The sequence below is a fragment of the Tiliqua scincoides genome, chromosome 2 (assembly GCF_035046505.1).
Source record: "Tiliqua scincoides isolate rTilSci1 chromosome 2, rTilSci1.hap2, whole genome shotgun sequence".
NCBI lineage: Eukaryota > Metazoa > Chordata > Lepidosauria > Squamata > Scincidae > Tiliqua > Tiliqua scincoides.
In genome coordinates this window covers 246,778,282-246,792,919 of record NC_089822.1, presented here as the reverse complement: position 1 = coordinate 246,792,919, position 14,638 = coordinate 246,778,282, and the positions used below count along the sequence as shown (strand labels likewise).

Genomic DNA, 14,638 nt, shown 5'->3' with positions numbered 1-14,638 from the left:
CCTGGCATCGGAGGGGGTGTGCCACAGAGTGCCCCCCTTACCTGATGAAATGCCAGCCTCTTCCCCTCCCATTTTTAGAACTAGAAGAGGGGGGCAGAGGAAGAGGAAGGAAAGAAGAGTGGTGGGTTAGAGCAGTGGTTCTCCATATGGCCCATGTATGGTTGGCAACCTTCAGTCTCAAAAGACTATGGTATAAGCCTACAGCACCTGGTATTCCTAGGTGGTCTCCCATCCAAGTACTAACCAGGCCTGACCCTGCTTAGCTTCCAAGATCAGACAAGATCGGGCATGTCCTGGTATATAGCCCCCCCCCCCCAAAAAAAATCCTGCCATACTTCTAGGGGGCCATATAGGTAAAAAAGAACATTAGGGGACCACAGCAAGTTTCTGAGAGGGCCACCCAAACTTAACTGCCAGGCATATGACAAAATGAGGCTCCAAATGGGGCCGTGAGCAAAAAAAAAAAGACATAAGAAACCCTGGCTGAGAGCATCAGAGACATTCTTCTCTATTATTCTTCTGTTCTCCACACTTGCACTCCATCCCACTCTTCCGTTTTCTGTCCTGGGAGGAGGAGGAGCAGTGGAGACTAGTGTGCAGACAAAGTGGGGGGCTGCAGGGAGTAAGCCTGAATTGTGCGGGGAGTAAGCCTGAATGTGGCTGCGGGGAGTAAGCCTGAATTGGGCTGCAGGGAGTAAGCCTGAAAGGTGGCCAACGGAGCCCTGTAACTAGGACCGACTAGTTCTCTGTGTTAACGTACACCGCACAGGTCCTGCACAGGTTTACTTGCAAGTAAGGCCCAGAGTGTTCAGTGGTTCTTACTTCAAGGCAAGCGTGCCCAGAAGTGCCCCCCTGAGTGTGCCCTTCCAGGAACGTACTGAGGAGGGCAGATCGGCTGGAGAAAGTTGGGAATACTCCTGCAGTTGCCTAGCAACCAAATGCAGGATTCATCTTCTTTCTCTCCTATCCACCCTTGCAAAATGGGGCTCAAGCCGGGTGGCAGAAAGCGGGAGCCACTGACTGCCGTGTTGTTCCTAGGCAGACAGGGGAAGCCACCTAGTGCAAGGTTATCAGGAGTAGGGTCGGGGTGGCAATGTTTAGAAGAGGCACTGGTGCAGGCGCCGTGGCTCAGCATGGAAATGGAAGGGCCAGAGAAGGCCACAGGACTTGCCCACACGCCATGGCGCTGTCATGGCCAAGATGTGCCTCCACCTGCGGCTGGATAGCTCTGGCTCACTTTTGGACATGCCACTCATTGTACATCCCTTGCGCATCGACCAGACTTGGGGCATTTCCAGGTTGGGTGTCTAGTCTGGGACTTTGGTTGGCCACCTTCAGTCTGGAAAGACTATGGTATAAGCCTACAGCACCCGGTATTCCCAAGCGGTCTCCCATCCAAGTACTAACCAGGCCTGACCCTGCTTAGCTTCCTTTTTCGCTTGCTCGCACAACATCGCCATCCATTCATCCTCTGCTGGTATTTTCCCCCATGCCTAAATCATTGCAATTTTGAACAGAGAAACTTCCAGCTTTTGGAGAACAGTGTCACGGCAGCACAACTGTTCTTGGTGCTTCTCTGCCACTCTTTGAGAGGGCATGGGCCAACCTGTTGTGCCCCTGCCACAGTTTTGCTATGTCCCTCCTGCCAGGTGTGGACAGGACACAGCGCAACACAAGCGCTCGCAACGGCAGTATCTACTGTACTGCGGAAAGAATGTTGGAACTGCGAGTGGAAAAATGATGTCTTGCTAGCCATACAAGGGGCACGTTTGGAAATAGCCCGAGCCCAACTGCCTACCCCCAATTTTGTAGTCACTGCAAAACCAGCAGAGCAGTGAAATGGTACCGGTAGCTATTTTGTGTTTTCAAGGATAATTTCTCTTCTGGTGAGTTGTTTTCATTCTCAGGTCTCGTTTCCGAGGCAGATTCATCTGTTTTTGTTGTTGTTGTTTTGAGTGTGGAAGTGTTTTGCTCCAGTCTTTATTCCTGGGCTGTTGAATTTTCATTGGGATCGTTTGGCTCATGTTCATCCTAGAATTGCCAGAAGGTGTTGGTGTTGGTTGGCATCTTCCTCAGTTGGTGCTAATTTTACCGCTCCCCCCCCCCAATTGTGCTTCTTCTTTTCCTCCCCCTTCTGGAAGTGCACTGATTGATAGTCGCACAATATGTTACGATAAACTGTGCATCCATTTCTGTCCAGGTTTTGGATGAGTATTTCATAACTAGAGAAGGATTGTATGTTTTCCTCCCCCCCCCCCCTTAGTACATGGTAGGTTTTATCCAACAGTTTTTATTTTCTTTTTGGGAGGTCAAACTACACATTGCATGTAAACAAAGGAAGAGGCAGATTTTTGGCTGATAAGTGCTAGGCAGGAAGTGCTTAACCCTTCTTGCAGCTTCCAGTTTCCTGGTGTAACTCCACACACCCTCAAGGGTATTGTAGACATATGTTTGGAAGGGCAAACATGTCTGGCACTTTGGAAACAGCAGCTGGGGAAGGGGGTTGCAGCAGAAAAGCAGGAGGCAAGGGGGGGCTCAGCGTCCCCTCCCTCAGCTGCTTCTCTGCTGCAAATTCCCCACTGCTTTTCACTAGAAGAAACACCCACTGGAGCTCAAATGTACATTCATGTGCATACATTATCACTTGACCCTGAGTGTGGTTGTTTAATGGAGAAAGCTGGAACAGACATCTCCTCCAGCAGCCTTCTTTCTTGCTTTGTGGGAGTTTTGATGGGTAGGGACTGTGTGTTCATACTGAGTGAAGTCCTGCAAAGGCTGCCATGCGTTGGGCTATGACATGCACCCACACTCACAAGCATCCTGCTGAAAATAGAGAACAGGCTTCTTTCCCCCCTGCACCTGTCAAAACCTCTGACTCCATGCCTCCTCTCATTTCTCTGCAGGCTGGTTGGTTTTCGGTCTCTCGCTTCCTCCTTCAAGTCTCATTTCAGGGTTTATTAAGGGGTTTGCATGTGTGCAGAATTTAAATTCCTGGGCAGCTTTGCTTTCATGGTCATTCAAGACATATTTAAATATGTACAGGTAGTGCCTCATGCAAGACTCGGCTGCTGTAAGGAAAGGTGTACATCTGTGGCCCATATTCTAATCTGGCCCTCCAATCCTAGCCTCTAGTCACTGGATTTCAAGGGTTCCAATCCCCAAGTTGACTTTGAAAATGAACCCAAGTACAGAAAGCTGAACCCAGGCACTGATATTTGTACCTGGGCACAACATAAGGTGTGAACTGCCCTAGTCATGTTCTCTTATCTATGCATTCTTGCCTGCCCCTCACAAGAAAGACTCAGTTTACATTATCTTGGCTTACAGGGAAATTTCACCATAAGGTGAAAGAAGTATCAGTAATCTCTCTCCCTCTCTGTCTCTCTTTTGCATGTTCTTATAAGGGGAGAGACAGCTTCAGCAAAGGCACACATTTTCAGAGGGAAAAATGCACAGGTAGATGTCCCTGTTGTTAAAAAGCGTGTCTCTTTAATGTATGTCTCTGTATGCAAAGTCTGAGCTTGTATTCCTGCCTTCTTTTCTAATGTTGCCCAGGTTGTCTCCCATTGGATGGGGTGCCCATGGCATGTTTATGGGGTGAGGAAGATTATGCACATCCAGGCTGCTGCTGACAAAAAGGTTGATGCAATCGCTATGGTACTTGAATGTCTCTCTCTCCCTCCAGGTGAGGAAGTCACCTGTACCCCCAAGCCCAGTCCAAGGACTATGCTCATAACTCTCGGCCCTCTCAGCCATGGAGAGTCCTATGTTCGACACCGTCCTGGAGACGACAGATGGGGTGACCCCTGACCCCAGCTGGACCCTGCCGTACTCATTGGGCTTCCAGGTCTCACTGACAGGCTTCCTCATGTTGGAAATTGTGCTGGGAGTGAGCAGCAACCTGACCGTCCTGGTGCTCTATTGCCTGCAGGCCGGACTTGTGGACTCTGTCAGCAACATGGTGACCATGAACTTGCACGTGTTGGATGTGCTCATCTGTGTGGTGTGTGCACCTCTCACCATGGTGGTGGTGCTGGTGCCCCCACACCATGTTTCCACCCTGCTGTGCTGCTTCCACGAGGCCTGCATCACCTTCAGCAGCGTGGCTACAGCCACCAACGTGCTGGTGATCAGCCTGGACCGCTACGACATCTCTGTGCGGCCGGCACAGCGTGTGCTGACACCAGGCCGTGCCATTCTCCTCCTTGCCGGTGTCTGGGTACTGTCACTCGCTGTCTTCTTTGTCCCCTTTCTAGAGGGGGAGTTTGGCCATGCAGCCGAGTGGCAAAATCGCACGGTGCTGTGCGTCGGCCCAGAGGAGTTCCACGCCGAGCTTGGCACCTCCTACCACTTGGTCATCCAGATCCCCACGTTCTTTGCTGCGGTCGCTGTCATGCTTGTGACCTATGCCAAGATCCTGCAGGCTCTCAACATCAGCATCGGCAGCACCTTCAAGCGCAGCCAGCGCCACAAGACCAAGAAGAGGAAGCGGCGGAAATCCGCGGAGCCGAGCAGCAGTGCCCTCAGCGAAGCCAAGCGGCTCTCTCAGCCGGTGCCGGCACTCCCCACACCACCACCGATGGGAGTGCAGGCCTCAGTCTCTGTAATCATTGCACTGCGGAGGGCAGTGAAGCGCCACCGGGATCGTAGGGAGCGCCAGCGGCGAGTCTTCCGCATGTCCCTCCTCATCATCTCCACCTTCCTGTTGTGCTGGGCGCCGCTGTCTGTGGCCAACCTGCTCATCCTGTGCCTGGGGCCCAGCCCGTTGCTGGGCAAGCTGCGTATCTGCTTCCTGGCCATGGCCTACGGCACCACTATCTTCCACCCTCTCCTCTATGCCTTCACCCGCCAGAAGCTGCGCAACGTGCTCCGCAGCAAGCTGAAGAAGCGGGTGGTGTCTGCGCTGCAGGTGGATCCGGCGCCTGGTGGCACCGTCATCCATAACTCCTGGGTAGAGCCACCACGCAAGAGTTGCAAGGGCCGGCCACGGGGCAGTGACGGGGCTGAGCACTGCCTGACAGAGGCCACCAAGGAGTGAGGTGCAGGTGCAGAGCCCTCAGGATGGCTGGGAGAGTTTGGGTGCGTCTGCTAATCCACTGCCTCACCCAGGCTGGTGAAAGGCGGGTGCAAAACACTGAAACCACTGAAGAGCGAGAGGCAGGTGCGCAGCCCTCACCGAGGTCACCAGAAACTACAAACATGGTGCTAACCACTCAGTGGGAGCCACATAGGAGAGAAGTGGGGAGGTCAGCAATGTCTTGCCAAGGAGTGAGAGCCAGCCATCAACATCTCACTGGGACCCAGTGGTTTCAGCGTAGGGTGGATACTGATCCCTCACAACAACCCCCCCACCAAAGCGTGAGGCTTTCCTGTAGCCAATGCCAAAATCACCTGACTGTCTGAGGTGAAAGATAAAGGCTCAGGGCTTTCTGCCCATAGTGTTGGCCAAATCAGCACTGAGGCCCACTAGTATTTCTACTACTATTTCATGCTAAATGTAGTGCCGACAGTTGGCATCCACTCAGATAAGCTCCCTACATATAGGGCCTCAGAGCCCCAACAGTAGAAGCCAGAGAGCATCCCAGAGGGCCTGATCAGCATCGCATCTCCTCTTTCTTGCTGGTTAAATGCACCATGGCCAAAACGAGCTCAGTTTGTTGAGAAACTGGAAAGTGTGCGTGGCTGGTGTGGTTTGTGAGGGACGCGCAGGGTTTGGAAAGGGCTGGGATCAGCATGAGACTTGCACGTGCCTCTCTGCCCAACTGTCGCATGGTGCTTCATCTCTGGAGCCCCATAGGTTAAACAAGTGGTGTGTGCTGTTCTGGCATGTTAGGTCCATACCATCTCCAGAACCTGCTAGGCTCTTCCGAAACAGCAGGTGTGTTTCTTCTAGTCGTCTCTTCCAGTGACCGAAGTCCAGGGAACATATCCCATAAGTCTCTGTGGAGATTTATGCCAGGTTCTTCTACTATGTCATGTTTTAGTATTTGGACTTGCTCTATGAGCCTTGGTACTACAGTCACTGGCTTTCCATTGGCAACCAGTGCCTTTTAGTATTAAATGCTGGCTTCGGTTGGTCTGTCAGATTCAGAGGTTCAGTACAGTACCAGTAGCCAGAGTTCTAGGAATGAAAGGGTAGAAATGGCCCCTCTGTGGCCCCTCTCATAGAGGAGCAGGGTCAGCTGCTGCAGGAGTGCACCACAGTAGTCCATTAGCCTCTTGGTCCAGGGACAGATAAATCCACACAAATCTGCCTTCCTCATTTCTGGGGCCCTTGGCAACAGGACCAGGAAAGTGGAGTGGCTCTCGCTCCCCACCTCACTCCCTTGTGTGAACTGGGATGTTTTTTCTGTTTGGGCACCAGAGCGATCTCTGCCGCTGGGCAAGAGGGGATGCTGAATGGAGGGTTCCGAGGCTTGGGGTGAGCCCTTCTGGGGCTGGTGGCTTCCTAGTGAAAGGATCCTTCAAGGTCTCTTTTTGCGTGTGTATTTTGCTTGGGTAGTGAGGGAGCCAGGCCAGGACCAGCAGGGAGGAATTAGCCAAGTGCAGAGCTTCAGGCTTGGTGGGGATCTCTGCAGAGCAAAGCAGCCCATCTACTCGGAGGGAACGAGCAGTTGCATTTCACTCTGCCAGCACTCCCACAAACGCCCAGGTGCTTCAGGCACTTCCCAAAGCCCGAGGACTGCCAGGGGAGAGCCCAAGACACACATGCAGTCATAAGAGAGAATGTCTTTGCTGTAATGCAGGGGTGCCCAAACCCCGGCCCTGGGGCCACTTGCGGCCCTTGAGGACTTCCAATGCGGCCCTCAGGGAGACCCCAGTCTCCAAAGAGCCTCTGGCCCTCCGGAAACTTGCTGGAGCACGCACTGGCCCGACACAACTGCTCTCAGCATGAGGGCAACTGTTTGACCTCTCGTGTTAACTGTGGGATGAGGGCTCCCTCCACTGCTTACTGTTTCACGTCTGTGATGCAGTAGTGGCAGCAAAGAAAAGGCCAGGCCTTGCTTTCTGCAAGGCCTTTTATAAGCCTTGAGCTATTGCAAGACCTTCATGCATTCATATAGGTTCAACCTCTAGTATATTAATTTATATAAACTTATGTAAATTTATTGAAATTTTAAATGTAAATTAATTCTTTTTTTCCCCGGCCCCTGACACAGTGTCAGAAAGATGATGTGGCCCTCCTGCCAAAAAGTTTGGACTCCCCTGCTGTAATGTATGGAAGGCAGCAAAGGTTATCTGTTAACAGCAGCTGCAAGGTTTCAGAGAGGAGCCTTTCCCAGTCTTTCCGGGAGATGCCAGGAATTGAAGCTGGGACCTTCTGCATGAAAAGCATGTGCTGTGCCACTAAGCTATGTCCCTACCTGAATATCATACCTCTGTCAATTGCCAAGCGACCTCTTCCATTCCACCCAGTAGAATGAACCCCAGAACTCCCTGGCTCTTCCTGGCAGTAGGACAGGGAAATGGTGGTAAGGGGGCATCTTAGGGAAGGCCAGCAGTTGGAGGAGAGCCTCTGGAAGGGCTGGGCCATGATAGCTCATTGTAAATTTCTTGCCTTAGACTTTCTAAAACTTGATATTAAATGAGCGTATACAGGTCTGACTCTTTCTATACACACAGACATGCACAAATTCTCACAAACTGGCCCTAACTCTGCCCACACGTGCATGCTCACAGACTCGCATTTTTTTAATCCACACCAAATGCTTACCTGCATATATAGATCCCAACAAAGGAGGCTTTCTCCTCCTTTCTGTGTATTTGTGTACTCCCAGCCATAGGTGTCATGTTCTGAAAGCTGTAATGTGGCCACAGTTGAAGGTAATAAAGAGCTGGTGAGTTAAGTGTGAAATGTGTCAGAAATAGTGGGATTCCCAGAGGAGCGAGCCAGTTGATATCACGTGAATAACTTGCTGTCCCTTTAGATAAAAGTTGAAATTCACTGATTTATCCCAGCAAGACATGATCATTTGGGTGATAATAGGTTGCTTTAATAATTTCCCTGGGGTGTTCACACTGAAAGATAACCGCACAAACAATGCTTGCATTCATATTTTCCCATTTTTTCCCCACTGGTGCTATTGAAGTCTGCCTGAACCCACCCTTCTGACAAAGGTAATCTACAAAGGGCTTGGAGCAAGGCAAGTCACCTCCAATTAGAGAACTCTGTTCCCCTGGGGAGAATTGAACCAACAAGAGCCTATGCCTCTTTTGGAAGCATTGCATTTAGGCTGTTTTATCTAGCCTGGATGAATGTTTAACTTAAAATTTGACGGTTTGTAGGTTTCTCCCTCTGATCTTCATTGAATATATTGTTCTCTCCCTGGAGCTCTCCTAAAGAGGCAGGCTAAAATAACCTCAAATGAATGATGAGCTCCCAAGAACAGCGGTACGTGACAATGGGCCATGATTTATAAGGAAGGAATTACCGGTCTCTGCAAAATTATTATATGGGGATTTTTATTTTTTTTAAATGATGCAATGTCAGAGCTCAGGTGTAGACCTGTCAAAAGATTAGTTTAATGTGTGGTGAGAACGGTGTTGTTTGTTTTAGAAATCTAAAGTGGGAGAAGATCTTTATTTGGCACTTCTTAATTATAGAGTCACTCCTCTCCAGCGTGGGAAGGCACCTGCCAACTCCCTTACAACAGGTGCATAAATATGAAAATGCCAGAGATAGGACTAGAGCAAAGGAGTCTATGGAGAAAAGGTTGGGGGGGGCAGAACAAGGGGGGGAGGGCAGAGGAGACAAAGCAGAACGAGAAAGCCAGGCTGCTTCCATTGCTAAGACTGGGGTGTGAACTTGGCTGTGCTGGACACTTCCCTGTCACAGCAGGCTGTGATCAAGAGGAATTGACTTGCTTGTTATCACAACTGATGGCGATCAAATCTGGGGGAAGAATTGGAAGAGGCTGCTGTCAAAATACCATCCGCCTCCCACAAAGGCAAGTAATATGACGGCATGACAGGGCTTTTCTGCATCATTTTCACAGGGTAAACATGTGTCCAGAATGTCTTCCCCGCAGTGTGAGCTCTGCTTTGCTTTCAGCCATTGCCGAAGTGTGGTGAACCCCAGATCTCACCAGGAGAGTGGAAAAAGGATCTTGAACATCAAGCCAAGGATGCTGCTTTTTGCTCCAATCAGCTATTCATGAGTGTTCCTTCCAAACCAGCTTCCTAGGAAGGAAAATATGACGGGGATATTTCCTGTCTGTCTTAGGGCACGTCCTAGTGCCCATGGCTGCAAAAGCTTACACACCTTTTTTGGTATTGGGCACCATTATTTCTTAGTTGCAGCGGGGGTAGTACTGGTTATAAAAATGTGCAATAATATTGATTATGAGTTGCCCCCTGTTCAATAACATATTTGATGCAAGCCTCCGTTGAGACATTTTTCATAAAACATTTATTATGTATAAACTTGTCGTATAGGAGATCAGCTCATTGGCCTGTTAGCCTGGTGCTATCTTCTCTGACTTGTATGCCAGGAATTGAATGTAGGGCTTTCTGCAGGATGAGTATTCCTTACCCAAAATGCTTGGAACCAAAAGTGTTTTGGGTTTCAGACGTTTATTTATTACACTTGTGCTCCATTCTTTCAAAAGCTTCGAGCCATTGCCCAGCCACTACCAAACATTTGTTCCTATGTATGCACTATCCCTTTAAAGCTTCTGAACTATCTTACAGGTCCCAGTTCCCTACAACAAAAGAGCAGTGCATGCACAGCACAGAAGTTCTGCTTTACTGTGGCAGCCCCCTAATGCATATCCAATTCATTTGGACTGCAGAAAGCCCAGGATCTGCGTTGCAGAGCAAGGTGGCTGTTGAATGGTCATATGGGAGGGCTAGTGTGAGGTTATCCTGTGCCAGACTGCACCTGATTTAAGATGAATGAAATTTGTCTTGATTATTCCTCCTGCTTCTTGCCCTATCAGAGCTTTGGCTCCAAATAATGCAGTCTAGTGATGTGTCTGCAGGCTTAAATATATTTGAAGGCACCACCTTGCTTTACAGTATCAGCAGAGGTTAATTTATGTCACCAAAAAAATCCAGCGAAGGAAGACAAGAAGACACAGTGCTGTTGTCAAGGAGGAAATCCTCTAGACCAGCTCATGTCCTCACTATGTTTCACGGGTTAGTTTCTCTGTGCTGCGATGAGTCTCACCATAATAAATTTTTCATGAGCCTTGATAGGATGCAGGAGTGCAAGGGTAGGCATCACACAGTCATTTTTAAAATTCCAACTATGTTTGATCCTTTAAGAATGGTTTGTGGCTGATTTCATTCATGTTCCCAGCAAGCACCCATTTCCCCTGATAATGCTGATCAAACCCCCACCCACTTGGCTACTACCAGCCCCATTGTAATTGGCAGAGTGGGTGCTGAATTATGAGAGTGGCATAAGTCATGAGGCATTTTCCAGCTCCAAGAAAAATCTTCAGGGCAAGGTTTGGTTTTTCTCACCCCAATTTCAACATTGTCAGGAGGCTCCACCGCTACAGAGCTGTTCCATTTGCTGCTGCTGTCAACCACATCTCTGTCTCATCAAATGCGCTTCACATTAGACGCTGCGTTACCTGTACAGGATGGTAGGGCTGCAATCTGACACTGTCATGAACAATGTCACATTTAATTTACATTCTCCTGCACCGCTTCTCCCTGAATTCCCACAAGCCATTAGGTATACAACCCTCCCCACATTTCCTCAAGTGGCCTCTAACTCCTGTTCGGATGTGAAACACACAACCTACAGACCTAGAGGCAGTTCCACAACAGGGCCATATACATACGTAATTGGAGTTGATGAGCTGAGTACAGTGGGAATAAAGAGAGGAAGCTTTGCTTAAATATTTTAACTATTCTATCAATGACTACATGTAATGTTCATATAACATCTCACACACCTGTTCAGTTCTGGGCTATACCCTTCAGCAGGAGATCCTCTCTGGCCTTAGATTTTTTCTATTTGAATGTTTAAGGCTGCAATCCTAACCACACTTTCCCGAGAGTAAGCCCCATTGAACAAAATAGGACTTACTTCTGAGTAGACATGGTTAGGATCGTGCCCCAAGTCATTTTTAGCTTGCTTTTCCAAGCCCAACTGGCACCTCAAAGCAGCTTACAGTACAATTATTGAAAACAATACAGAAATAATCAAATTATGAATTTAAAAATTCAGACTCAACAACCTAAAACAACAAATATCTAAGAGCCAAAGCAGAAACAGTTAAATATTAGCTGAAACAAAAAAAGTTTCAACTCTCCTCTGGAATGCCAGTAGGAAAGGGGTAGTCCTGATCTTACACTAGAAGTGAGTTCCATAGATGGGCAGTGCTACAGAAAAGAGCCCGTCAGAGGTCATCACCCACCAAATAGCTAAAGGTGATGGCAACTGGGCCATTCATGATGATTTCACAGGACAGGCAGGTTCATATGGTGAAAGATGGCCTTTAGGTGTCCAGGCTCATAACCATTTCATTGATGTATTTATTTATAGCACTTTCAGTGTACATAGCATAAAGTAAAAAAGGCAAGCCTCTGTCCCAACAGGTTTACAATCTAGATTTTGACACAGGAGTGACGGCAGAAAGAGAGAAGGGGGATGGAGGCAGAGGAAATATATGCAGTTGCTTCAGTCACACATATTAGGAGTAGGGAATGGGGAAGCTATGGGTTTTTGGAAGGGATTTGGAAAGCCCTTCAGCTGTAAGTGAAATGTTCATCTTTCTCCCCTTGCTAGGGTTGCCTGGATTGTGCAGAGGAGCAGGTCCTAACCTGTGCCAGAGCTCAGCCCAGAACCAATTTCCAGTGCCAGATCCCAGCCTTGGAAGATGGGAAATGGTTTAAAAGGTCAGGAGGAGTGCATCTGAACTTGTGCAGAATGCTTTTCCATCACTACTGCATAAGCGCAGCCTTCCTTCACGCCTGTGAGAAGAAAGGAACAGTTTTTACAGATCAGAGAGCACAGCACCAAGTCAGGCACTTTATTCGCAGGAATTAATCATTGTGAAGGGGAAATTATTTTCTCAGCAGAATTGTCTCTTAACGGGCAGGCGGGTTTCTCATAAAACTGGGGCTTTGCAGGAAAGGGAAGAAAAACAGCTGTAGGAGGTGGGAGAGGACAGACTGCGGAGGTTGCCTAGCAGGAAGCCACACAACTGAGCAGGGCAGCTTTAGCAATGAGACACAAGTTCATTGATGACCAAAGTCATGGTGTCATATCAGCACCAAACCAATTCACCTCTGCCTCACACTCAGTTTCCTCCTACCTTTGACAAGGAGGCTGGTCCTGACCTGCAACTGGAGGAGAGATGGAGGACATGACTAAGGGAGGATTAAGAATGCTCCTCCAGTGACCCCCCCAGAATTTTTGTGCCAAGGAATGTCCTTTGTTTATCCCAAACTGTTGGTGGGAATTTATCTCAAACTGTTGGTGGCTTACAGGTAGAGGGCATGCAAGAGGATTTTGTGAAGACATTGGGAGCATAATCCATTGTTTTTTGCCCTCAAACCTGGACAAGCCATCCTCTTGACTTTGCTGCTGTGATTTGGGTTAAATAGAACAAAATCTCATTAGGTGGGGAGTGGTTTTCTGGAACAAGGTTTGAATGAAAAGCAGTGAAGGGATTTCGAGTTAGATGGACCAACTGGCTTTTCCTGTACATATCTCCTGTCACTCGTCACACTCAAAATTCAGAATCTCACATCAATGAGATTAATTATTTTTTTAAAAGTTCTCTGATTCTGTGGTATTAGTTCATTAGAAGGCCAGGGGGTGGCGATGGCTGCCTCATGCAGTAGGCAGTAGGAAAATGCCATGACATCCTTGTAATAAAGCACTGAATGAAATTTCAGGACAAAAAACACATGGCTCTTCCCTTCCTTTCTTGATAGCCCTCCATTGTGATTGCTGCTGCTATTTCAGTACTGGGGCTTTTGCCTCTTAGAAGACAAGGATTACATTTTGGGCTGGATGAAGCTCTATTGCCATCTAGTGGGCCCTGGAGGGAACAGCTTCACGTCTTGCAGGATGGTCTGTTCACAAGCCAACACACACGTACATCGTTTTTTGCATTTCCTGCATATAGATCAAATGGAAAAACCCACATAGATTTATAATACACATCCATTTTTTTTAAAAAAATACTCACTTATACACTACATTGAAATGCAATCTAGTTGGCAATTTAATTGGAGTTGACAACATTTGTGAAAATTGTGCATTTGGGGGGGGATCTCCTTTTTAGACATCCCTTTCCCTCCTTCAGCTCCATAGAACTGGCATCCAGAGCTGGCCCACTTATTGAGCAAGTGACATATCTTAGGAAGTTCCATACTGAACTGTTGGTGACTCCTGCTGATCCTTTCATGTTCATGGCTGCGTCTCAAGCTAGTGGTACGATTTTGCCTGTGCAAAAGATGAATATGGGATGAAGCACCTTATGGCTTGCGTGGTGACTGCAGAAAATATCGTCCAACTTCTTTGAGGGGTTGTGAGCCCAGGACTACAACTAGGTCTGACTCTAAAATTCATATAGGTATACTGAATCCTGTCAAAGAAAAACAAAAAATAAAGTACTTCCAACCATTACATAGAACTCAGTAAAACAGAGTTTCACCTTCAGAACTTATAGTTCCATGGACCATTGGAGCACTAGCTTTAGAGATACAGCAGTACCCTGAGAGATCTCCATATGGCCACCTCTTAGCCCAGAGTCCCTGAAAACCTCCCAATTAGAGCAAACCTCCCATTGACTAGTCAGGTCCCATCTGTATCCCACTATCCTATTAATTTTCTATTAGGTGTAGGCTGGATCACCCTCGATATACGTACACTGGTTTCATGTATTAAAGATTATCTTATAAGGTCATTTGTAAATACATCTTCATGTGTCAATCCTTCCTCTCTGTCTCCATTATTTTCTCTTAGACTGTTCTTGGACCAGCTGGAGTGATACCTCATAGTGATCAAGATGAGTTTTTCTGAAACATTTTTAGTGTGTTTTGGGGCAAGTGTGACTTTCTGCTTCTGGGGGGGGGGAATCCTAGAGGGGGAGAGAGAGATGTCACTGAATAAACAACAGGGGGGAAAATTTCCCTTTAAGTTTAAAAAAGACCATCAACATATTGTATATGTGATCATGTTGTGTGTATGTACAGACATATGGTCGCAAAAATGAGTAAATGTACATCTTCGTACCCAAAGTAGTGAGGTGGCGTTACCACTGTCCCCTTTCTGCTTCCCAGTTATATATTTGATGTCCAGCAACTACCAGTTCCTATCAGAGGATGTATTCACACAACACCCTTTTTCCTCTAGATCTTGCAGATTTATGTTTTCAGAAATTGCTGGGTTGCAGACAAACATTGTGCACAAGGTAAAATGGGCACACTTACAGGGAACTGGACATTTACCCATACCTAGACATGAGAAGCAATGTTAGGACAGACAAAAGAATATACTTCTTTACTCAACATGTGGTCAGTTTGTGGAACTCCTTGCTGCAGGATGTGGTGACAGCATCTGGCCTGGATGCCTTTAAAAGGGGATTGGACAAGTTTCTGGAGGAAAAATTCATTATGGGTTACAAGCCATGATGTGTATGCGCAAACTCCTGATTTTAGAAATGGGCTA

The 14,638-nt window shown here is 47.8% G+C and overlaps 1 protein-coding gene across 2 annotated transcripts; it reads left to right on the top strand.

Annotated features, from left to right (window-relative positions):
• Positions 1-1,814: 1,814 nt before the first annotated feature.
• On the top strand, positions 1,815-13,900 carry LOC136640092 (G-protein coupled receptor 22-like). 2 transcript variants are annotated; one of them, XM_066614931.1, is made up of 2 exons: positions 1,815-1,886; positions 3,686-13,900. In XM_066614931.1, exon 2 carries the CDS (start codon positions 3,755-3,757, stop codon positions 5,036-5,038), a length of 1,284 nt encoding a protein of 427 aa, XP_066471028.1. In that variant the 5' UTR covers positions 1,815-1,886; positions 3,686-3,754; the 3' UTR covers positions 5,039-13,900. The 2 variants fall into 2 exon arrangements, with proteins under 2 accessions (XP_066471028.1, XP_066471027.1); XM_066614930.1 differs by having other exon boundaries at positions 1,817-1,886; positions 3,556-13,900.
• Positions 13,901-14,638: the final 738 nt, after the last annotated feature.

What these genes read in the sequence shown, in the direction of transcription:
- LOC136640092 (XM_066614931.1), top strand. Translation starts at nt 3,755, where the DNA reads ATGGAGAGTCCTATGTTCGACACCGTCCTGGAGACGACAGATGGGGTG.